Source organism: Oncorhynchus clarkii, chromosome 9 (assembly GCF_045791955.1).
Source record: "Oncorhynchus clarkii lewisi isolate Uvic-CL-2024 chromosome 9, UVic_Ocla_1.0, whole genome shotgun sequence".
NCBI lineage: Eukaryota > Metazoa > Chordata > Actinopteri > Salmoniformes > Salmonidae > Oncorhynchus > Oncorhynchus clarkii.
In genome coordinates, this window is record NC_092155.1 from 67,463,322 (window position 1) to 67,488,510 (window position 25,189).

A 25,189-nucleotide genomic window follows, 5' to 3' on the forward strand; every position below is an offset into this window, starting at 1 on the left:
ACAGTAAAACAAGTCCTTTATTAACATAACCTGAAAGACCTCTCAGCAAGGAAGAAGCCACTGCTCAAAAACCGCCATAAAAAGACAGACTACGGTTTGCAACTGCACATGGGGACAAAGATCGTACTTTTTTGAGAAATGTCCTCTGGTCTAATGAAACCAAAATAGAACTGTTTGGCCATAATGACCATTGTTATGTTTGGAGGAAAAAGGGGGAGGCTTGCAAGCCAAAAAACACCATCCCAACTGTGAAGCACAGGGGGTGGCAGCATCATGTTGTGGGGGTGTTTTGCTGCAGGAGGGACTGGTGCACTTCACAAAGCAGATGGCATGAAGAGCAGGAAAATTATGTGGATATATTGAAGCAACATCTGAAAACATCAGTCAGGAAGTTAAAGCTTGGTTGCGATTGGGTCTTCCAAATGGACAATGACCCCAAGCATACTTCCAAAGTTGTGGCAAAATGGCTTAAGGACAACAAAGTCAAGGTATTGGAGTGGCCATCACAAAACCCTGACCGCTATCCTATAGACAATTTGTGGGCAGAACTGAAAAAGTGTGTGAGAGCAAGGATGCCTACAAACCTGACTCAGTTACACCAGCTTTGTCAGGAGGAATGGACCAAAATTCACCCAACTTATTGTGGGAAGCTTGTGGAAGGCTACCCGAAACGTTTGACCCAAGTTAAACATTTTAAAGGCAATGCTACCAAATACTAATTGAGTGCATGTAAAGTTCTGACCCACTGGGAATGTGATGAAAGAAATTAAAGCTGAAATAAATCATTCTCTCTACTTTTATTCTGACATTTCACATTCTTAAAATAAAGTGGTGATCCTTAATGACCAAAGACAGGGAATTCTTACTAGGATTAAATGTCAGGAATTGTGAAACTGAGTTTAAATGTTTTTGGCTAAGGTGTATGTAAACTTCTCAAATTCAACTGTATGTGTGTGGATACCAGGGCCTGAACAATGCAGTGGCTCTGGACTTCCACTATGCAGAACAGATGCTCTACTGGACAGACGTGACCACTCAGGGCTCCATGATACGACGCATGAACATCAACGGCAGTAACATAGAGGTCAGTAGGGCGGTTGTCCGGTCTGTGACTCTCTCATTGAGTCTAAGGACAGCTGGACAGCTGGCTAGTCCTTGACTCTGATTGTACCATTGATCTGTTAGTGACTCTGATTGGTCAGTTGGCCTCTTTGTGTCTCTCTGGTTGGGCAACTGACCTGTTAGTAACTTTCGGATTGGACATTTCCCCAGTCTGTGATTCTCATTAGACAGTAGGCTAGTTTATTTCTCTCTTATTGGTCAGTTGGCCTTCCTGTGGCTGTGATTGGACAGTTGGCCAGTCTATGACTCTCTGGTTGGTCAGTTAGCCAGTATCTGACTCTCTGATTGGCTCTTGTCCAGGTGCTGCACCGGACCTCCCTCAGTAACCCAGATGGATTGGCTGTAGACTGGGTGGGAGGGAACCTTTACTGGTGTGATAAGGGGCGGGACACCATCGAGGTGTCCAAGCTCAACGGAACCTTTCGGTCGGTCTTGGTGAACGCCGGCCTGAGGGAACCACGCGCTGTGGCTTTGGACGTACGCAACGGGTAAGAGGCACAGCCCAGAATATAATACTGTACTAGAAACTGCACTAGAAACTCCTGCATGGTCTGAGACTGGAGCTTTGTCACATGATAATGAAATATAATGGTATATTAAGGACAGATATTCTTCCTGACAACATGTCCAGATTTAGGCTACAACTAAACTCAGCAACAAAAAAATGTCCTCTCACTGTCAACTGTGTTTATTTAACATGTGTAAATATTTGGATGAACAAGATTCAACAACTGAGACAAACTGAACAAGTTCACAGACATGTGATTAACAGAAATTGAATAATGTGTCCCTGAACAAAGGGGTGGTCAAAATCAAAAGCAACAGTCAGTATCTGGTGTGGCCACCAGCTGCATTAAGTACTGCAGTGCATCTCCTCCTCATGGACTGCACCAGATTTGCTAGTTCTTGCTGTGAGATGTTACCCCACTCTTCCACAAAGGCATCTGCAAGTTCCCAGACATTTCTAGGGGGAATGGCCCTATCCCTCACCCTCCGATCCAACAGGTCCCAGACGTGCTCAATGGGATTGAGATCCGGGCTCTTCGCTGGCCATGGTGTAATAATGGGATGTTGATGTAATGGTGTAATAATGGGATGCTGATGTAATGGTGTAATAATATGATGCTGATGTAATGGTGTAATAATGTGATCCTGATGTAATGGTGTAATAATGTGACACTGATGTAATGGTGTAATAATGTGACACTGATGTAATGGTGTAATAATGGGATGCTGATGTAATGGTGTAATAATATGATGCTGATGTAATGGTGAAATAATGGGATGCTGATGTAATGGTGTAATAATGTGATCCTGATGTAATGGTGTAATAATGTGATCTTGATGTTATGGTGTAATAATGGGATGCTGATGTAATAATGTGATGCTGATGTAATGGTGTAATATGATGCTGTCCCCTGTCCTGTTCCTCAGGTACCTGTATTGGTCAGACTGGGGGGACAACCCGCATATAGGGCGGATCGGGATGGACGGCTCCAACAGAAGTGTGATTGTAGAGGATAAGATCACCTGGCCCAACGGCCTCACGCTGGACTTAATCAATGACCGCATCTACTGGGCCGACGCCAGAGAGGACTACATCGAGTTCGCCAGCCTGGACGGGAGTAACAGACACACGGGTAATGTATATTGTCATAGACAGAGAGATTACTATATTACAATTGCCATCATGGAACATCAAACCGCTGTCGCATAATAGGTTATGTAATTATGTAAAACGCACACACACGACATGATGCCATAGACCAGGTCACAGTGGTGCTGGGGATAGCCCTGCCACAGTACACAGGCCCAATGGACAGAGAGAGAGAAAGAAGACTGTTGTTCTGTCAGACTACTGATGAGGATCTCACATGGATGACATCTGAATATTCCCAACCTTGTTACCAAACTTAGAACAATACATAATTACTGTCAGCCAATCAGCCATGCAGAAGAATGCAGGGATACAGAGGAAGTTCCTGATTTGAATTCCTCACATTCACAAACCTCAGTTTGATACTAGAGCATGCTGCACACAAAGCATGCCTTCAGATGATTTATCTCCTCGCCCATGTCTTTGTCTTTATGGAGGTTTCATAGTAGAGTTGGGATCCAAAGTTCTGTGTGTGTTCTGTATGTGTGTTCTGTGGGCCTTGTCCTGACCTGACTGACCATGGTTCCCATTGCCTGAAGCAAATAAATATTTTGGTTTTGTAGGTGGACACCGTTCTTGCAGTCAGATGACCAAATTGCCTTCTAGTGGCCTCATGGGTGGAATGTTATTTATATTTTTCAACATTGTTTAAAAAAACACACAAAAAATCTGCCGTTACTATGCCGAACAGTTTAGTTGTCTTCTGTGATATAAAGTGTAGTACTGGAATGCAAACTCTAAATGTAATACATTTCAACTGTATATCTGACATGGTACAGGTGTCTTCCTTCTTTAAACCCATAACCATGTGTGTGAGGTGTATACTTTTCTTTCAAAGTAGATTTATTTAAGAACATGCTAAATAACCCACAGATAGTAATGGTGCTACATAGCCCAGAGATAGTAGTGGTGCTACATAACCCAGAGATAGTAATGGTGCTACATAACCCAGAGATAGTAGTGATGCTACATAGCCCAGAGATAGTAGTGATGCTACATAGCCCAGAGATAGTAATGGTGCTACATAACCCAGAGATAGTAATGATACTACATAACACAGAGATAGTAGTGATGCTACATAGCCCAGAGATAGTAGTGATACTACAATACCCAGAGATAGTAGTGATGCTACATAGCCCAGAGATAGTAGTGATGCTACAATACCCAGAGATAATAGTGATGCTACATAACCCAGAGATAGTAGTGATACTACATAACACAGAGATAGTAGTGATACTACATAGCCCAGAGATAGTAGTGATACTACATAGCCCAGAGATAGTAGTGATGCTACATAGCCCAGAGATAGTAGTGATACTACATAGCCCAGAGATAGTAGTGATACTACATAGCCCAGAGATAGTAGTGATACTACATAACACAGAGATAGTAGTGATACTACATAACCCAGAGATAGTAATGGTGCTACATAACCCAGATATAGTAGTGATGCTACATAGCCCAGAGATAGTAGTGATACTACATAGCCCAGAGATAGTAGTGATGCTACATAGCCCAGAGATAGTAGTGATGCTACAATACCCAGAGATAATAGTGATGCTACAATACCCAGATATAAAGTAGTGGTGCTACATAACCCAGAGATAGTAGTGATACTACATAACCCAGAGATAGTAGTGATACTACATAGCCCAGAGATAGTAGTGATACATACATAGCCCAGAGATAGTAGTGATGCTACATACCAGAGATAGTAGTGATAACCCAGATATAAAGTAGTGGTGCTACATAACCCAGAGATAGATATAAAGTAGTGGTGCTACATAACCCAGAGATAGTAGTGATACTACATACCCAGAGATAGTAGTGATACTATAGCCCAGAGAGTGGTGCTACATAGTGATACTACATAGCCCAGAGTGATGCTACATAGCCCAGAGATAGTAGTGATACTACATAGCCCAGAGATAGTAGTGATGCTACATAAACCAGAGATAGTAGTGATGCTACAATACCCAGAGATAGTAGTGATGCTACATAGCCCAGAGATAGTAGTGATACTACAATACCCAGAGATAATAGTGATGCTACAATACCCAGATATAAAGTAGTGGTGCTACATAACCCAGAGATAGTAGTGATGCTTCATAACCCAGAGATAGTAGTGATGCTACATACATAATGGTGCTACATAACCCAGAGATAGTAGTGATACTACATAACACAGAGATAGTAGTGATGCTACATAGCCCAGAGATAGTAGTGATACTACAATACCCAGAGATAGTAGTGATGCTACATAGCCCAGAGATAGTAGTGATGCTACATAGCCCAGAGATAGTAGTGATGCTACATAGCCCAGAGATAGTAGTGATGCTACATAGCCCAGAGATAGTAATGGTGCTACATAACCCAGAGATAGTAGTGATACTACATAACCCAGAGATAGTAGTGATGCTACATATCCCAGAGCTAAAGTAATGATGCTACAATACCCAGCGATAATAGTGATGCTACATAACCCAGATATAAGGTAGTGGTGCTACATAACCCAGAGATGGTAATGGTGCTACATAGCCCAGAGATAGTAATGATGCTACATAACCCAGAGATAGTAATGGTGCTACATAACCCAGAGATAGTAGTGATGCTACAATACCCAGAGATAGTAGTGATGCTACATAACCCAGATATAGTAATGGTGCTACATAACCCAGAGATAGTAATGGTGCTACATAACCCAGAGATAGTAGTGATGCTACATAACCCAGAGATAAAGTAGTGGTGCTATACATAACCCAGAGATAGTAGTGATGCTACATAACCCAGAGATAGTAATGGTGCTACATAACCCAGAGATAGTAATGGTGCTACATAACCCAGAGATAGTAATGGTGCTACATAACCCAGATATAAAGTAGTGGTGCTATACATAACCCAGAGATAGTAGTGATGCTACATAGCCCAGAGATAGTAATGGTGCTACATAACCCAGAGATAGTAGTGATACTACAATACCCAGAGATAGTAGTGATGCTACATAGCCCAGAGATAGTAGTGATGCTACATAGCCCAGAGATAGTAATGGTGCTACATAACCCAGAGATAGTAGTGATGCTACATAACCCAGAGATAGTAGTGATGCTACATTGCCCAGAGATAGTAATGGTGCTACATAACCCAGAGATAGTAGTGATACTACATAACCCAGAGATAGTAGTGATGCTACATATCCCAGAGCTAAAGTAATGATGCTACAATACGCAGAGATAATAGTGATGCTACATAACCCAGATATAAAGTAGTGGTGCTACATAACCCAGAGATAGTAGTGATGCTACATAACCCAGATATAGTAATAGTGCTACATAACCCAGATATAGTAATGGTGTTACATAACCCAGAGATAGTAATGGTGTTACATAACCCAGAGATAGTAATGGTGCTACATAACCCAGAGATAGTAGTGATGCTACATAACCCAGATATAGTAATAGTGCTACATAACCCAGAGATAGTAATGGTGTTACATAACCCAGAGATAGTAATGGTGTTGCATAACCCAGAGATAGTAATGGTGTTACATAACCCAGAGATAGTAATGATGCTACATAACCCAGAGATAGTAGTGGTGCTACATAACCCAGAGATAGTAATGGTGATACATAACCCAGAGATAGTAATGATGCTTCATAACCCAGAGATAAGGTAGTGGTGCTACATAACCCAGAGATAGTAGTAGTGATGCTACATAACCCAGAGATAAGGTAGTGGTCATACATAACCCAGAGATAGTAATGGTGATACATAACCCAGAGATAGTAATGATGCTTCATAAACCAGAGATAGTAATGGTGCTACATAACCCAGAGATAAGATAGTGGTGATACATAACCCATAGATAGTAATGGTCATACATAACCCAGAGATAGTAATGGTGATACATAACCCAGAGATAGTAATGATGCTTCATAAACCAGAGATAGTAATGGTGCTACATAACCCAGAGATAAGGTAGTGGTGATACATAACCCATAGATAGTAATGGTCATACATAACCCAGAGATAGTAATGGTGATACATAACCCAAATATAAAGTAGTGGTGCTACATAACCCAGAGATAGTAGTGATGCTACATAACCCAGATATAGTAATGGTGATACATAACCCAGAGATAAGGTAGTGGTGATACATAACCCAGAGATAGTAATGGTGCTACATAACCCAGAGATAAGGTAATGGTGCTACATAGCCCAGAGATAGTAATGATGCTACATAACCCAGAGATAGTCATGATGATACATAACCCAGAGATAAGGTAGTGGTGTTACATAACCCAGAGATAGTAATGATGCTACATAACCCAGAGATAGTCATGATGATACATAACCCAGAGATAAGGTAGTGGTGCTACATAACCCAGAGATAGTAATGATGCTAGATAACCCAGAGATAGTAATGATGCTACATAACCCAGAGATAGTAATGGTGTTACATAACCCAGAGATGGTAATGGTGCTACATAGCCCAGAGATAGTAATGATGCTACATAACCCAGAGATAGTAATGGTGCTACATAACCCAGAGATAGTAATGGTGCTACATAACCCAGAGATAGTAATGATGCTACATAACCCAGATATAAGGTAATGATGCTACATAACCCAGAGATAGTAATGATGCTTCATAAACCAGAGATAGTAATGATGCTACATAACCCATAGATAGTAATGATGCTTCATAACCCAGAGATAGTAATGATGCTACATAACCCAGAGATAAGGTAATGATGCTACATAACCCAGAGATAAGGTAATGATGCTACATAACCAATATATAGTAATGATGCTACGTAACCCAGAGATAAGGTAGTGATGCTACATAACCCATATATATTAATGATGTTACATAACCCAGATATAAAGTTGTGAGGTGCTGTCATGAATGTCTAATGCTCCATATCCATTTTCTTTGTGTTGGTCGTTGGGCATTGGGTGTCCATGGGTTATTTGACTGACAACATTGTGAGGTAATTATGGCCCCCAGAGTTACGTATGACCTGACTAGGAAAAAGTCTTGGACCCAGGTTTTCCTGGTCAAGTCACGTGGTGGCCAGGTAAAACCCAATGTAATGTGATACTAATTGCCTCAGTACTGTATGGCTGTGTGTTTGTGTCCACAGTGCTTACCCAGGACGTCCCCCACATCTTCGCCATGACTCTGTTTGAGGAGTACATCTACTGGACTGACTGGGAGACCAAGTCCATCAACAGGTGTCACAAGACCCTGGGTATCAACAAGACCACCCTGATCACTACCCTCCACAGGCCCATGGACATCCACATCTACCACCCTTACCGCCAGCCTGAGGGTACGAGATACGCATGTACAACACACATACACACACACACATACACACTTACACATACTCACACACAACCACACTCAAGCACGCACACCCAATGTGGTTGTTCCAGTTGAAACAGTCTCCCTCTCCCTGCTATGGTTCCAGTGTTTAACCACCCGTGCCAGACAGACAACGGTGGCTGTAGTAACCTGTGTCTGCTGAGCCCTGGAGGGGGCTACAAGTGTGCCTGTCCCACCAACTTCTACCTGGCCAACGATGGACGCACCTGCATGTCCAACTGCACTGCCAGCCAGGTGAGGGACTGTGTGATGATATGGCCATAGGGGGGCCAGACAGCTAGGGGGCAGCAGAGCCTTTTGTGGAATGGGGTCTGCTTTGTGATTGGTTAATTAAGCATAATTATCTCCACAGTACCTACTGTACAGTGTGTCATCAGCTTGCGTTCACTCTCTTTCTCTTTCTCCTCCTCTCACCTTTTCTCTCCTTCTCTCTTCCTCTCTCCTCTTCTTCTATGTTCTCCTCTCCTCCTTTATTCTGATTTCCTCTCTTCTCTCCTCCTCCCTCCTCTCTCCTTCTCTGTCCTCTCTACTCTCTCTTCCTCCCTCCTCTCTCCTCCTCTCTAATACCCTCCTTTCCTCTCCCTCTCTCCTCCGTCCCCTCTCCTCCTCTCTCTTCCTCTCGCCTCCTCTTGCTCCTCTCTCCTCCTCCTCCCTCCTCTCTCCTCTCCTCTTCTCTCATCTTCTCTCCTCCTCTCCTCCTCATCTCCTTCTCCCTCTTCTCTCCTCCCCCCTTCTCTCCTCCTCTCTCCTCCTCCCTTCTCATCAAGATCATACGTGTATGAAGGGGCATTATGTGAAAAGATTGTTTCCCAATCTCAGTTCTAGCCTTAGGAACAGACAAAACAGCAGTGACTGTGAACGTTGTCCTCATCTCCTCTCTGCTCCTCTCCCCTCCTCTCTCCTCCTCTCTCCTCTTTCCTCCTCTCTCCTCCTCTTTCCTCTCCTTGTCCAGTTTGTGTGTAAGAACGACAAGTGCATCCCCTTCTGGTGGAAGTGTGACACGGAGGACGACTGTGGGGATCACTCGGACGAGCCAGCAGAATGCCGTGAGTGAGCCACTTTTTCATCCAAAGTGACTACAGTATAGTACAGTGACTGCATACATTTCTAGTGTGTGTATGTGGTCCCTGTGGGAATTGAACCCACGACCTTGGCAAAGCCAGTGCCACGTAAATGATGATGAGTGAATGAGGAGTATGTGGATGCAAAGTCTCATGGATGTTTCTACGGGGATCTGAGGTTGTGGTGGCTGAGACGACAGGGTAGGAGAGGAAGATGGTTGGTGAAACTGCTATGGGCCTGTTTCAGACTTTGAAATAACCTCTGACTGTCTCTCTGTCTGTGACATCCGTTGTTCCCTGTAGCGACGTTCAAATGCCGGCCAGGCCAGTTCCAGTGTGGGACAGGCATCTGTACCAACCCAGCTTACATCTGTGATGGGGACAACGACTGCCAGGATCATTCGGACGAGGCCAACTGTGGTACATACTCGTTTATGTTCTCTGTCTGTCTGTCTCTCTCTCTGTCTGTCTGTCTCTCTCTTTCTCTCTCACTCTGTATATATTTCTTTCTCACCCACACACTCTCTCTTTCCCTCTCTCCTCCCTCTTCTCTCTCCTCCCCCTTCTGTCTATGCCTCGTTCTCTCTCTGCCTCGTTCTTTCTATGCCTCGGTCTCTCTCTGCCTCGTTCTTTGTCCTTCATATCTTCACCCCCTAACATCTATTCTTACCAGCCCTCTGTCGTCTCTCTGACACGTCTTGTCTGTCATCCTCTGTCATCTCTCTGACACGTCTTGTGTCTGTCATCCTCTGTCGTCTCTCTGACACGTCTTGTGTCTGTCATCCTCTGTCGTCTCTCTGACACGTCTTGTGTCTGTCATCCTCTGTCATCTCTCTGACACGCCTTGTGTCTGTCATCCTCTGTCGTCTCTCTGACACGTCTTGTGTCTGTCATCCTCTGTCGTCTCTCTGCCACGTCTTGTGTCTGTCATCCTCTGTCGTCTCTCTGACTCGTCTTGTCTGTCAACCTCTGTCGTCTCTCTGACACGTCTTGTGTCTGTCATCTACTGTCGTCTCTCTGACACGTCTTGTGTCTGTCATCCTCTGTCGTCTCTCTGACACGTCTTGTCTGTCATCCTCTGTCGTCTCTCTGCCACGTCTTGTGTCTGTCATCCTCTGTCGTCTATCTGACACGTCTTGTGTCTGTAAACCTCTGTCGTCTTTCTGACACGTCTTGTGTCTGTCATCCTCTGTCGTCACTCTAACTTGTCTTGTCTGTCATCCTCTGTCGTCTTTCTGACACGTCTTGTGTCTGTCATCCTCTGTCATCTCTCTGACATGTCTTTTCTGTCATCCTCTGTCGTCTCTCTGACACGTCTTTTCTGTCAACCTATGTCGTCTTTCTGACACGTCTTGTGTCTGTCATCCTCTGTCGTCACTCTGACACGTCTTGTGTCTGTCATCCTCTGTCGTCTCTCTGACACGTCTTGTGTCTGTCATCCTCTGTTGTCACTCTGACATGTCTTGTGTCTGTCATCCTCTGTCGTCTCTCTGACTTGTCTGGTCTGTCTGTCATCCTCTGTCGTCTCTCTGACACGTATTGTCTGTCATCCTCAGTCGTCTTTCTGACACGTCTTGTCTGTCATCCTCTGTCGTCACTCTGACACGTCTTGTGTCTGTCATCCTCTGTCATCTCTCTGACACGTCTTGTGTCTGTCATCCTCTGTCGACACTCTGACACGTCTTGTGTCTGTCATCCTCTGTCGTCTCTCTGACTTGTCTGGTCTGTCTGTCATCCTCTGTCGTCTCTCTGACACGTATTGTCTGTCATCCTCTGTCGTCTTTCTGACACGTCTTGTCTGTCATCCTCTGTCGTCACTCTGACACGTCTTGTGTCTCATCTGTCGTCTCTCTGACACGTCTTGTCTGTCGTCCTCTGTCATCTCTCTGACACGTCTTGTGTCTGTCATCCTCTGTCGTCTCTCTGACACGTCTTGTGTCTGTCATCCTCTGTCGTCTCTCTGCCACGTCTTGTGTCTGTCATCCTCTGTCGTCTCTCTGACACGTCTTGTGTCTGTCAACCTCTGTCGTCTCTCTGACACGTCTTGTGTCTGTCATCTACTGTCGTCTCTCTGACACGTCTTGTGTCTGTCATCCTCTGTCGTCTCTCTGCCACGTCTTGTGTCTGTCATCCTCTGTCGTATCTCTGCCACGTCTTGTGTCTGTCATCCTCTGTCGTCTCTCTGACACGTCTTGTGTCTGTAAACCTCTGTCGTCTTTCTGACACGTCTCGTGTCTGTCATCCTCTGTCGTCACTCTGACTTGTCTTGTCTGTTCTCCTCTGTCGTCTTTCTGACACGTCTTGTGTCTGTCATCCTCTGTCATCTCTCTGACACGTCTTTTCTGTCATCCTCTGTCGTCTCTCTGACACGTCTTTTCTGTCATCCTCTGTCGTCTTTCTGACACTTCTTGTGTCTGTCATCTCTCTGACGAGTCTTGTGTCACCCTGTGTCGTCACTCTGACACGTCTTGTGTCTGTCATCCTCTGTCGTCACTCTGACACGTCTTGTGTCTGTCATCCTCTGTCGTCTCTCTGACACGTCTTGTGTCTGTCATCCTCTGTTGTCACTCTGACACGTCTTGTGTCTGTCATCCTCTGTCGTCTCTCTGACTTGTCTGGTCTGTCTGTCATCCTCTGTCGTCTCTCTGACACGTCTTGTCTGTCATCCTCTGTCGTCTTTCTGACACGTCTTGTCTGTCATCCTCTGTCGTCACTCTGACACGTCTTGTGTCTCATCTGTCGTTTCTCTGACTCGTCTTGTCTGTCATCCTCTGTCGTCTCTCTGACACGCCTTGTGTCTGTCATCCTCTGTCATCTCTCTGACACGGCTTGTGTCTGTCATCCTCTGTCGTCTCTCTGACACGTCTTGTGTCTGTCATCCTCTGTCGTCTCTCTGCCACGTCTTGTGTCTGTCATCCTCTGGCGTCTCTCTGACACGTCTTGTCTGTCATCCTCTGTCGTCTCTCTGACACGCCGTGTGTCTGTCATCCTCTGTCATCTCTCTGACACGCCTTGTGTCTGTCATCCTCTGTCGTCTCTCTGACACGTCTTGTGTCTGTCATCCTCTGTCGTCTCTCTGCCACGTCTTGTGTCTGTCATCCTCTGTTGTCACTCTGACACGTCTTGTGTCTGTCATCCTCTGTCGTCTCTCTGACTTGTCTGGTCTGTCTGTCATCCTCTGTCGTCTCTCTGACACGTCTTGTCTGTCATCCTCTGTCGTCTTCCTGACACGTCTTGTCTGTCATCCTCTGTCGTCACTCTGACACGTCTTGTGTCTCATCTGTCGTCTCTCTGATTTGTCTTGTCTGTCATCCTCTGTTGTCACTCTGACACGTCTTGTGTCTGTCATCCTCTGTCGTCTCTCTGACTTGTCTGGTCTGTCTGTTATCCTCTGTCGTCTCTCTGACACGTCTTGTCTGTCATCCTCTGTCGTCTTTCTGACACGTCTTGTCTGTCATCCTCTGTCGTCACTCTGACACGTCTTGTGTCTCATCTGTCGTCTCTCTGACACGTCTTGTCTGTCATCCTCTGTCATCTCTCTGACACGTCTTGTGTCTTTCATCCTCTGTCGTCTCTCTGACACGTCTTGTGTCTGTCATCCTCTGTCGTCTCTCTGCCACGTCTTGTGTCTGTCATCCTCTGTCATATCTCTGACACGTCTTGTGTCTGTCAACCTCTGTCGTCTCTCTGACACGTCTTGTGTCTGTGTACTGTCGTCTCTCTCTGTCTTGTGTCTGTCATCCTCTGTCGTCTCTCTGACGTCTTGTGTCTGTCATCCTCTGTCGTCTTGACACGTGTCTGTCATCCTCTGTCGTATCTCTGCCACGTCTTGTGTCTGTCATCCTCTGTCGTCTCTCCGACACGTCTTGTGTCTGTAAACCTCTGTCGTCTTTCTGACATGTCTTGTGTCTGTCATCCTCTGTCGTCACTCTGACTTGTCTTGTCTGTCATCCTCTGTCGTCTTTCTGACACCTCTTGTGTCTGTCATCCCCTGTCATCTCTCTGACACGTCTTTTCTGTCATCCTCTGTCGTCTCTCTGACACGTCTTTTCTGTCAACCTCTGTCGTCTTTCTGACACGTCTTGTGTCTGTCATCTCTCTGTCACGTCTTGTGTCTGTCATTCTCTGTCGTCTCTCTGACACGCCTTGTGTCTGTCATCCTCTGTCATCTCTCTGACACGCCTTGTGTCTGTCATCCTCTGTCGTCTCTCTGACACGTCTTGTGTCTGTCATCCTCTGTCGTCTCTGCCACGTCTTGTGTCTGTCATCCTCTGTCGTCTCTCTGACTCGTCTTGTCTGTCATCCTCTGTCGTCTCTCTGACACGTCTTGTCTGTCATCCTCTGTCGTCTCTCTGACACGTCTTGTCTGTCTGTCATCCTCTGTCGTATTTCTGACACGTCTCTGTCACGTCTTGTGTCTGTCATGACACGCCTTGTGTCTGTCATCCTCTGTCTCTCTGACATCCTCTGTCGTCTTGACACGTCTGTCTGTCATCCTCTTGTGTCGTCATCCTTGTCGTCTCTCTGACTCGTCTTGTCTGTCATCCTCTGTCGTCTCTCTGTGTCTGTCATCCTCTGTCGTCCTCTGACACGTCTTGTCTGTCGTCATCCTCTGTCTCTGACACGTCTTGTGTCTGTCATCCTCTGTCGTCTCTCTGACATGTCTTGTCTGTCTGTCATCCTCTGTCGTATTTCTGACACGTCTTGTGTCTGTCATCCTCTGCCGTCTCTCTGTCTTGTCTGTCTGTCATCCTCTGTCGTCACTCTGTCACGTCTTGTGTCTGTCATCCTCTGTCATCTCTCTGACACGTCTTGTCTGTCATCCTTTGTTGTCTCTCTGACACGTCTTGTCTGTCTGTCACATTCGTATTTCTGACACGTCTTGTGTCTGTCATCCTCTGTCGTCTTTCTGACACGTCTTGTGTCTGTCATCCTCTGTCGTCTCTCTGACACGTCTTGTCTGTCTGTCATCCTCTGTCGTATTTCTGACACGTCTTGTGTCTGTCATCCTCTGTCGTCTCTCTGACACGTCTTGTCTGTCTGTCATCCTCTGTCGTATTTCTGACACGTCTTGTTTCTGTCATCCTCTGTCGTCTCTCTGACACGTCTTGTCTGTCTGTCATCCTCTGTCGTATTTCTGACACGTCTTGTGTCTGTCATCCTCTGTCGTCTCTCTGACACGTCTTGTCTGTCTGTCATCCTCTGTCGTATTTCTGACACGTCTTGTGTCTGTCATCCTCTGTCGTCTCTCTGACACGTCTTGTCTGTCATCCTCTGTCGTATTTCTGACACGTCTTGTGTCTGTCATCCTCTGTCGTGTCTCTGACACGTCTTGTGTCTGTCATCCTCTGTCGTCTCTCTGACACGTCTTGTCTGTCTGTCATCCTCTGTCGTCTTTCTGACACGTCTTGTGTCTGTCTATGTGTGATTGTTCAACAGATATCCACGTGTGTCTGCCCAGTCAGTTCAAGTGCTCCCACCCCAGCCGCTGTATCCCGGGAATCTTCCGCTGTAATGGACAGGACAACTGTGGAGAAGGCGAGGACGAGACGGACTGCCGTGAGTCAACATCTCCTCATCTGCATGCTTTATTGCATGTTATACATTTAGTATGGTGATACTGCTGTGTTGCACATGGTCTCTATATAAAATAGATTGTATTTCAGTGAGACTAACCTGGATAGATGAATGTTAAATAAGAAATATACTGTTGTTATGGGTTGCTCTCTCCAGTCAGTAACAGTCGTCTGTCTGTTCTCGCTCCCTCTAGCCGAGGTCACCTGTGCGCCCACTCAGTTCCAGTGTGCCATCACCAAGCGCTGTGTCCCTCGTGTCTGGGTGTGTGACCGTGACAATGACTGTGTGGACGGATCGGACGAACCAGCAAACTGCAGTAAGACACCGCTCCTTTGTTTCAGAGGACTATTCTAGAATAATGACAGACATGAATATCAAGTTCAATATCCATGTTGCAGTAGAATACCTGTTTCTGCTAACATAACAAACTACTTTTCTTTTATTTTGATTTATTTCACCTTTATTTAACCAGGTAGGCTAGTTGAACACCTTTATTTAACCAGGTAGGCTAGTTGAACACCTTTATTTAACCAGGTAGGCTAGTTGAACACCTTTATTTAACCAGGTAGGCTAGTTGAACACCCTTATTTAACCAGGTAGGCTAGTTGAGAACACCTTTATTTAACCAGGTAGGCTAGTTGAGAACACCTTTATTTAACCAGGTAGGCTAGTTGAGAACACCTTTATTTAACCAGGTAGGCTAGTTGAGAACACCTTTATTTAACCAGGTAGGCTAGTTGAGAACACCTTTATTTAACCAGGTAGGCTAGTTGAGAACACCTTTATTTAACCAGGTAGGCTAGATGAGAACACCTTTATTTAACCAGGTAGGCTAGTTGAACACCTTTATTTAACCAGGTAGGCTAGTTGAGAACACCTTTATTTAACCAGGTAGGCTAGTTGAGAACACCTTTATTTAACCAGGTAGGCTAGTTGAGAACACCTTTATTTAACCAGGTAGGCTAGTTGAGAACACCTTTATTTAACCAGGTAGGCTAGATGAGAACACCTTTATTTAACCAGGTAGGCTAGTTGAACACCTTTATTTAACCAGGTAGGCTAGTTGAGAACACCTTTATTTAACCAGGTAGGCTAGTTGAGAACACCTTTATTTAACCAGGTAGGCTAGTTGAGAACACCTTTATTTAACCAGGTAGGCTAGATGAGAACACCTTTATTTAACCAGGTAGGCTAGTTGAGAACAAGTTCTCATTTGCAACTGTGACCTGGCCAAGATAAAGCTTAGCAATACGACACATACAACAACACAGAGTTACACATGGAATAAACAAAACATACATAAGGAATTGCAGATGCACTAGATCTTTCAGACCTCATCAGATCCTCCTTCCACTTTATACTCAGTCTGTCATCTGGCCTGTGATAAGCCTCAGTCAGTCCCCTCTCCTAACCCCCCCCATCCCACCTCCTCTTCCTCTCCTCCCCCCTTCTCTCCCCCTCCTCCCCTCTCCCACCCCTCCTCTCCTCCCCCCTTCTCTCCCCCTCCTCCCCTCCTCTCCCCCCTTCTCTCCCCCTCCTCCCCTCCTCTCCCACCCCTCCTCTCCTCCCCCCTCCTCTCCCCCTCCTCCCCTCTCCCACCCCTCCTCTCCTCCCCCCTCCTCTCCTCCCCCCTCCCCCCCTCTCCTCCCCCCTCCTCTCCCCCTCCCCCCTCTCCCACCCCTCCTCTCCTCCCCCTCCAGCCCAGATGACGTGTGGTGTTGATGAGTTTCGCTGTAAGGACTCTGGTCGCTGCATCCCGGCCCGGTGGAAGTGTGACGGGGAGGATGACTGTGGAGACTCATCTGACGAACCCAAAGAAGAGTGTGGTGAGTGTTCTGTCTGTCACACAGGAAACGGAAAGCTCCAACAAGGGCTACAAAGCATTTCTCTGGATCCTCACCGTAGAATCTAGAGGACCGGTACAGCATCCATTACACTTTAATACAATATTCACTCTCTCCCTCCCTGAATTCCCTATAACAACCCTTGAGATTGCCAACAAGATCATATGTGTATTGTAGAGGGGTATTTATCTCCTCTATGAAGGTTCATGCTATGGTGTTAACCTCCTGTACGGTTTGTATGTACTGTGGTGTTATGGAGCTGAGGGTCTGACCCTTGTCTCTGTGTAGATGAGAGGACATGTGAGCCATACCAGTTCAGGTGTAAGAACAACCGCTGTGTCCCGGGTCGCTGGCAGTGTGACTATGACAACGACTGTGGGGACAACTCGGACGAGGACAAGTGTGGTATGTCTCTCTGTCATTCCTGTTACACGATCCTTGTGACCCCATATCAATTGTTTGATTCTTGTGTGTTTGTTTTGCTTCCCAGTGTCTGTAGATGTTTTGTAACACACACTGAGACATTGTCATTTAGTTTGTCCTTAACTCATCTGTGATGTGTCTCACCTCATCTAATGTTTACCTTTCATTTCCCTCTCACTGACCTGTTGGCATGAGCCAGAGGTAGGTCTCCACTTTCAACCAACCCATTTCACCAACCCCTAATGTCACTCTGCTCCTCCCCTCCCATTGCATCCTATTCAATCACATCGCAGTCATTTATATGTCTGATGCTGTCCATTTCAACCAAGCCCCTCTGATATCTCCTCAGACAGTGACAGGTCAAAAGTAGGGCTTTTTTCTACAATCAAGTATTGTAATTTCCTACATGACCACCTGAGGCCACTGTACTCAACAAAGTTGATGACTTATTTTCTAAGACGCTAACTTCTGGGACCTTCCCAGTTGTGCTGCAGTCTAAGACACTGCGTCGCAGTGACCGGGAGTACAATTGACCTAGCGTCGTCCGGGTTAGGGGAGAGTTTGGCCTGCTGGGATGTCCTTGTCTCATCACGCTCTAGCGACTCCTTGTGGTGGCCGGGCGCATGCACGCTGAAACGTGTCGCCAGGTGTACGGCGTTTCCTCCGACACATTGGTGAGGCTGACTTCTGGGTTAAGTGAGCAGTGTGGCTTGGCGGGGACGTGTTTTGGAGGACGCATGGCTCTTGACCTTCACCTCTCCTGGAGTTGCAGCAATGGGACAAGACTAACTACCAATTGGGTATCGCAAAATTGGGGACAAAAAGGGGTAAAAAGTACAACAAAATGAAATAAAAATAAGCAGAGTGAAAGCACACAGCTATGTTACCAGTTTCAGTAAAGATGCAATGTTGTTTATCAGGCACCTAGGACATCTTCTATTGAATCTCTGGAGCTCTCATTTCACCATCATTGTTTGGCCTCCCTCTGTGTGTCCCTACTTGTGGTGTGTTGTGAGGTGTTGTGGTTTGTTGTGTTGTGAGGTGTTGTGGTGTTGTGAGGTATTGTGTGGTGTTGTGTGTTGTTGTGAGGTGTTGTTGTGGTTTTTGTTGTGGTTTGTTGTGTTGTGGGTTGTTGAGGTGTTGTGTTATGAGGTGTTGTGTTGTGAGGTATTGTATGGTGTTGGGTGTTGTTGTGAGGTGTTGTTGTGGTTTTTGTTGTGGGTTGTTGAGGTGTTGTGTTGTGAGGTATTGTGCGTTGTTGTGTTCAAATCAAATGTATTTATAAAGCCCTTCTTACATCAGCTGATGTCACAAAGTGCTATACAGAAATCCAGCCTAAAACCCCAAACAGCAAGCAATGCAGGTGTAGAAGCCCGATGGCTAGGAAAAACTCCTTAGAAAGGCGGGAACCTAGTGTTAGGTTCTTATTTTTCAGAGTAAATAACTCAGACACTAGAGAAGCTTTAACCAAGTGTCATTCTTCCCAAAGGTTCTGTACAGCTGTATTCATACAACCCAACACTTCTCCCATCCATATATACAGTGCCTTGCGAAAGTATTCGGCCCCCTTGAACTTTGCGACCTTTTGCCACATTTCTGGCTTCAAACATAAAGATATAAAACTGTATTTTTTTGTGAAGAATCAACAATAAGTGGGACACAATCATGAAGTGGAACGACATTTATTTGATATTTCAAACTTTTTTAACAAATCAAAAACTGAAAAATTGGGCGTGCAAAATTATTCAGCCCCTTTACTTTCAGTGCAGCAAACTCTCTCCAGAAGTTCAGTGAGGATCTCTGAATGATCCAATGTTGACCTAAATGACTAATGATGATAAATACAATCCACCTGTGTGTAATCAAGTCTCCGTATAAATGCACCTGCACTGTGATAGTCTCAGAGGTCCGTTAAAAGCGCAGAGAGCATCATGAAGAACAAGGAACACACCAGGCAGGTCCGAGATACTGTTGTGAAGAAGTTTAAAGCCGGATTTGGATACAAAAAGATTTCCCAAGCTTTAAACATCCCAAGGAGCACTGTGCAAACAATAATATTGAAATGGAAGGAGTATCAGACCACTGCAAATCTACCAAGACCTGGCCGTCCCTCTAAACTTTCAGCTCATACAAGGAGAAGACTGATCAGAGATGCAGCCAAGAGGCCCATGATCACTCTGGATGAACTGCAGAGATCTACAGCTGAGGTGGGAGACTCTGTCCATAGGACAACAATCAGTCGTATATTGCACAAATCTGGCCTTTATGGAAGAGTGGCAAGAAGAAAGCCATTTCTTAAAGATATCCATAAAAAGTGTTGTTTAAAGTTTGCCACAAGCCACCTGGGAGACACACCAAACATGTGGAAGAAGGTGCTCTGGTCAGATGAAACCAAAATTGAACTTTTTGGCAACAATGCAAAACGTTATGTTTGGCGTAAAAGCAACACAGCTGAACACACCATCCCCACTTTCAAACATGGTGGTGGCAGCATCATGGTTTGGGCCTGCTTTTCTTCAGCAGGGACAGGGAAGATGGTTAAAATTGATGGGAAGATGGATGGAGCCAAATACAGGACCATTCTGGAAGAAAACCTGATGGAGTCTGCAAAAGACCTGAGACTGGGGCGGAGATTTGTCTTCCAACAAGACAATGATCCAAAACATAAAGCAAAATCTACAATGGAATGGTTCAAAAATAAACATATCCAGGTGTTAGAATGGCCAAGTCAAAGTCCAGACCTGAATCCAATCGAGAATCTGTGGAAAGAACTGAAAACTGCTGTTCACAAATGCACTCCATCCAACCTCACTGAGCTCGAGCTGTTTTGCAAGGAGGAATGGGAAAAAATGTCAGTCTCTCGATGTGCAAAACTGATAGAGACATACCCCAAGCGACTTACAGCTGTAATCGCAGCAAAAGGTGGCGCTACAAAGTATTAACTTAAGGGGGCTGAATAATTTTGCACGCCCAATTTTTCAGTTTTGATTTGTTAAAAAAGTTAGAAATATCCAATAAATGTCGTTCCACTTCGTGATTGTGTCCCACTTGTTGTTGATTCTTCACAAAAAAATACAGTTTTATATCTTTATGTTTGAAGCCTGAAATGTGGCAAAAGGTCGCAAAGTTCAAGGGGGCCGAATACTTTCGCAAGGCACTGTATATATATATATATATATATCCCACATAAGACACTCCTCCTTCTCGCCTATCCTTATATCTTATGGTTTAACAGGAAAAGAGTAACAAGATACCAAACCCTTATTGGGGTGGAGATTATAACAGAACATGGCCAAGATGTTCAAATGTTCATAGATGACCAGCAGGGTCAAATAATAATAATCACAGTGGTTGTCGAGGGTGCAACAGGTGAGCACCTCAGGAGTAAATGTCAGTTGGCTTTTCATAGCCAATCATTCAGAGTATCTCTACTGCTCCTGCTGTCTCTAGAGAGTTGAAAACAGCAGGTCTGGGACAGGTAGCACGTGCGGTGAACAGGTCAGGGTTCCATTGCCGGCCAGGTGGACTGGGGACAGCAAGGAGTCATCGAGAGAGAGAGATTCACACAGGACACATGATAAGACAGGAGAAATACTCCGGATATAACAGACTGACCCTAGCCCCCCGACACATAAACTACTGCAGCATAAATACTGGAGGCTGAGACAGGAGGGGTCGGAATACACCGTGGCCCAATCTGACGATACCCCCGCACAGGGCCAAACAGGCAGAGTATAACCCCACGCACTTTACCAAAGCACAGCCCCCACACCACTAGAGGGATATCTTCAACTAGCAACTTACCATCCTGAGACAAGGCCGAGTATAGCCCACAAAGATCTCTGCAACGGCACAAACCCAAGGGGGGGCACCAACCCGGACAGGAAGATCGCGTCAGTAACTCAACCCACTCAAGTCACGCACCCCTTCTAGGGACGGCATGGAAGAGCACCAGTAAGCCAGTGACTCAGCCCCTGTAACAGGGTTAGAGGCAGAGAATCCCAGTGGAGAGAGGAGAACCGGCCAGGTAGAGACAGCAAGGGCGGTTCGTTGCTCCAGTGCCTTTCCGTTCACCTTCACACTACTGGCCCAGACTACACTCAATCATAGGACCTACTGAAGAGATGAGTCTTCAATAAAGACTTAAAGGTTGAGACCGAGTCTGCGTCTCTCACATGGGTAGGCAGACCATTCCATAAAAATGGAGCTCTATAGGACAAAGCCCTGCCTCCAGCTGTTTGCTTAGAAATTCTAGGGACAATAAGTATGTACGGCAGGACCAAATCGGAAAGATAGATAGGAGCAAGCCCATGTAATGTTTTGTAGGTTAGCAGTAAAACCTTGAAATCGGCCCAGCCTTAACCTCTCTGGTACCTCAACAACAGCCAGTGAAATTACAGGGCGCCAAATTCAAAACAACAGAAATCCCATAATTAAAATTCCTCAAACATACAAGTATTTTACACCATTTTCAAGATAAACTTCTTTTAAATCCAGCCACAGTGTCCGATTTCAAATAGGCTTTACGGCGAAAGCACACCAAGCGATTATTTTAGGTCAGTACCTAGTCACAGAATGCCATACAGTCATTTTCGAGCCAAGGAGAGGGCTCAGAAAAGTCAGAAATAGCAATTCAATGAATCACTAACCTTTGATGATCTTCATCAGATGGCACTCACAGGACTTCATGTTACACAATAAATGTGTGTTTTGTTCGATAAAGTTAGTCTTTATGTCCAAAAACCTCATTTGAAATTGGTGTGTTATGTTCAGAAATGCATTGTCTCAAACAAACATCCGGTGAAAGTGCAGAGAGCCACATCAAATAACAGAAATACTCATCATAAACATTGATAAAAGATACAAGTGTTAAACATACGAATACAGATAAACTTCTCCTTAATGCAACCGCTGTGTCAGATTTTAAAAAGGCTTTACGGCGAAAGTACACTTTGTATTAGGTCAGCGCCTAGACACAGAAACCCATACTGCCATTTTCCAATCAAGGAGAGTGTCACAAAAGTCAGAAATAGCATTAAAATTAATCACTTACCTTTGATGATCTTCATCTGGTGGCACTCCCAGGTCACCATGTTAGACAACAAATGTTCGATAAAGTTAATCTTTATGTCCAAATACCCCCGTTTTGTTGGTGCGTTTAGTTCAGAAATCCAAAGGCACAATGCGAGCTCTCAACACCAAGACGAAAAGTCAAAGTACAATAAAAGATAGTAGAAACATGTCAAACGATGTTTAAAATCAATCCTCAGGTTGTTTTTGTCATAAATAATAAATAATATTTCAACCTGACAAAAGCTTTGTCAATGGAAAAGGTAAACAATGCCTAAAGACTGGTCACATGTTGAGGAAGCCATAGAGATTGTGAACTGGGTCCTAAGTCTTTGTATGGTAGATAGGCTTTCAATGGAAAAACAGCCTTTCAAAATAATAGTACTTCCTGGTTGGATTTTTCTCTGGTTTTCGCCTGCCATATCAGTTCTGTTATACTCACAGACATTATTTTAACAGTTTTGGAAACTTTAGAGTGTTTTCTATCCAAATCCAAATTCACAAATTCAATTATACGCATATCCTAGCTTATGGGCCTGAGTAGCAGGCAGTTTAATTTGGGCACGCTTTTCATCCAAAATTCAGAATGCTGCCCCCTACCCTAGTGAAGTTAACAGGAAGCCAGTGTAGAGAGGCTAGCACTGGAGTAATATGATGTTGTTGGGAGGTGGTGTGTTGTGAGGTGGTGTGTTGTGATTTGTTGTGAGGTGTGTTTTTGTGATGTGGTGTGTTGTGAGCTGAGGTGAGGTGATGTGGTGTGATGTGTTGTTGTGAGCTGAGGTGTTGTGGTGTGTTGTGAGGTGCTGTTATGTGTTGTGGTGTGGTGTGTTGTCTGTTGTGAGGTGTTGTGGTGTGTTTTGAGGTGCTGTGGTGTGTTGTGAGGTGCTGTGAGGTGTTGTGATGTGGTGTGTTGTGAGGTGATGTGTTGTGAGGTTTTGTGGTGTGGTGTGAGGTGCTGTGATGTGTTGTGGTTGGTTGTGAGCTGAGGTGTTGTGTTGTGAGGTGTTGTGGTGTGTTGTGAGGTGTTGTGGTGTGAGGTGCTGTAATGTGTTGTGGTGTGAGGTGTTATGAGGTGTCGTGGTGTCTTGTTGTGAGGTGTTATGAGGTGGTGTGGTGTGTTGTGGTGTCTTATGAGGTGGTGTGGTATGTTGAGGTGTGGTGTGGTCAGTTGTGATGTGTTGTGGTGTGGTGTGAGGTGCTGTGTTGGGTTGTGAACTGAGGTGTTGTGGTGTGAGGTGCTGTAATGTGTTGTGGTGTGGTCTGTTGTGTTGTGTTGCGAGGTGTTGTGAGGTGCTGTAATGTGTTGTGATGTTAGGTGTTGTGGTGTGGTCAGTTGTGGTGTGATGTGTTGTGGTGTGAGGTGCTGTAATGTGTTGTGCTATGAGGTGGTGTGTTGTGGTCTGTTGTGGTGTGTTGTGATGTGTTGTGAGGTGATGTGTTGTGAGTTTTTGTGGTGTGGTGTGAGGTGCTGTGATGTGTTGTGGTTGGTTGTGAGCTGAGGTGTTGTGTTGTGAGGTGTTGTGGTGTGTTGTGAGGTGTTGTGGTGTGAGGTGCTGTAATGTGTTGTGGTGTGAGGTGTTATGAGGTGTCGTGGTGTCTTGTTGTGAGGTGTTATGAGGTGGTGTGGTGTGTTGTGGTGTCTTATGAGGTGGTGTGGTATGTTGTGGTGTGCTGTCTTGTGGTGTGTTGTGAGGTGGTGTGTTGTGAGGTGTTATGAGGTGTCATTGTGTGTTGTGGTGTCTTATGAGGTGTTGTGGTGTCTTATGAGGTGGTGTGTTGTGGTGTCTTATGAGGTGGTGTGTTGTGGTGTGAGGTGCTGTGATGTGCTATGCTGTGAGGTGTTGTGTTGTGAGGTGTTGTGCTGTGAGGTGTTGTGGTGTGAGGTGTTGTGAGGTGTTGTGGTGTGTTGTGAGGTGTTGTGGTGTGAGGTGCTGTAATGTGTTGTGCTATGAGGTGTTGTGGTCTGTTGTGTTGTGGTGTGAGGTGCTGTAATGTGTTGTGATGTTAGGTGTTGTGAGGTGTGGTGTGGTCAGTTGTGATGTGTTGTGGTGTGGTGTGAGGTGCTGTGTTGGGTTGTGAACTGAGGTGTTGTGTTGTGAGGTGTTGTGTTGTGAGGTGTTGTGTTGTGAGGTGTTGTGGTGTGAGGTGCTGTAATTTGTTGTGCTATGAGGTGTTGTGGTGTGTTGTGTTGTGGTCTGTTGTGTTGTGTTGCGAGGTGTTGTGAGGTGCTGTAATGTGTTGTGATGTTAGGTGTTGTGGTGTGATGTGTTGTGGTGTGAGGTGTTATGAGGTGTCGTTGTGTCTTGTTGTGAGGTGTTATGAGGTGGTGTGGTATGTTGTGGTGTGCTGTCTTGTGGTGTGTTGTGAGGTGGTGTGTTGTGAGGTGTTATGAGGTGTCATTGTGTGTTGTGGTGTCTTATGAGGTGTTGTGGTGTCTTATGGGGTGGTGTGTTGTGGTGTCTTATGAGGCGGTGTGTTGTGGTGTGAGGTGCTGTGATGTGCTATGGTGTGAGGTGTTGTGTTGTGAGATGGTGTGAGGTGTTGAGGTGTTGTGAGGTGTTGTGGTGTGTTGTGTTGTGAGGTGTTGTGGTGTGAGGTGCTGTAATGTGTTGTGGTGTGGTGTGTTGTGAGGTGTTGTGGTGTGTTGTGGTCTGTTGTGTTGTGGTGTGAGGTGCTGTAATGTGTTGTGATGTTAGGTGTTGTGAGGTGTGGTGTGGTCAGTTGTGCTGTGTTGGGTTGTGAACTGAGGTGTTGTGTTGTGAGGTGTTGTGGTGTGAGGTGCTGTAATGTGTTGTGGTGTGGTCTGTTGTGTTGTGTTGCGAGGTGTTGTGAGGTGCTGTAATGTGTTGTGATGTTAGGTGTTGTGGTGTGGTCAGTTGTGGTGTGATGTGTTGTGGTGTGAGGTGCTGTAATGTGTTGTGCTATGAGGTGGTGTGTTGTGGTCTGTTGTGTTGTGTTGCGAGGTGTTGTGGTGTGAGGTGCTGTAATGTGTTGTGGTGTGAGGTGTTATGAGGTGTCGTGGTGTCTTGTTGTGAGGTGTTATGAG

General features: G+C 45.4%; 1 protein-coding gene across 1 annotated transcript in view; it reads left to right on the top strand.

Annotated features, from left to right (window-relative positions):
* LOC139416822 (low-density lipoprotein receptor-related protein 1-like) overlaps nt 1-25,189 on the top strand; it is a 217,526-nt gene that overhangs the window by 166,728 nt on the left and 25,609 nt on the right. The window contains exons 59-69 of the mRNA XM_071165909.1: nt 965-1,084; nt 1,423-1,610; nt 2,557-2,762; nt 7,924-8,112; nt 8,254-8,402; nt 9,121-9,214; nt 9,533-9,649; nt 14,669-14,788; nt 15,000-15,122; nt 16,507-16,632; nt 16,939-17,055. Coding sequence (XP_071022010.1) covers nt 965-1,084; nt 1,423-1,610; nt 2,557-2,762; nt 7,924-8,112; nt 8,254-8,402; nt 9,121-9,214; nt 9,533-9,649; nt 14,669-14,788; nt 15,000-15,122; nt 16,507-16,632; nt 16,939-17,055 — 1,549 coding nt within the window. The remainder of the gene's footprint in view (nt 1-964; nt 1,085-1,422; nt 1,611-2,556; nt 2,763-7,923; nt 8,113-8,253; nt 8,403-9,120; nt 9,215-9,532; nt 9,650-14,668; nt 14,789-14,999; nt 15,123-16,506; nt 16,633-16,938; nt 17,056-25,189) is intronic.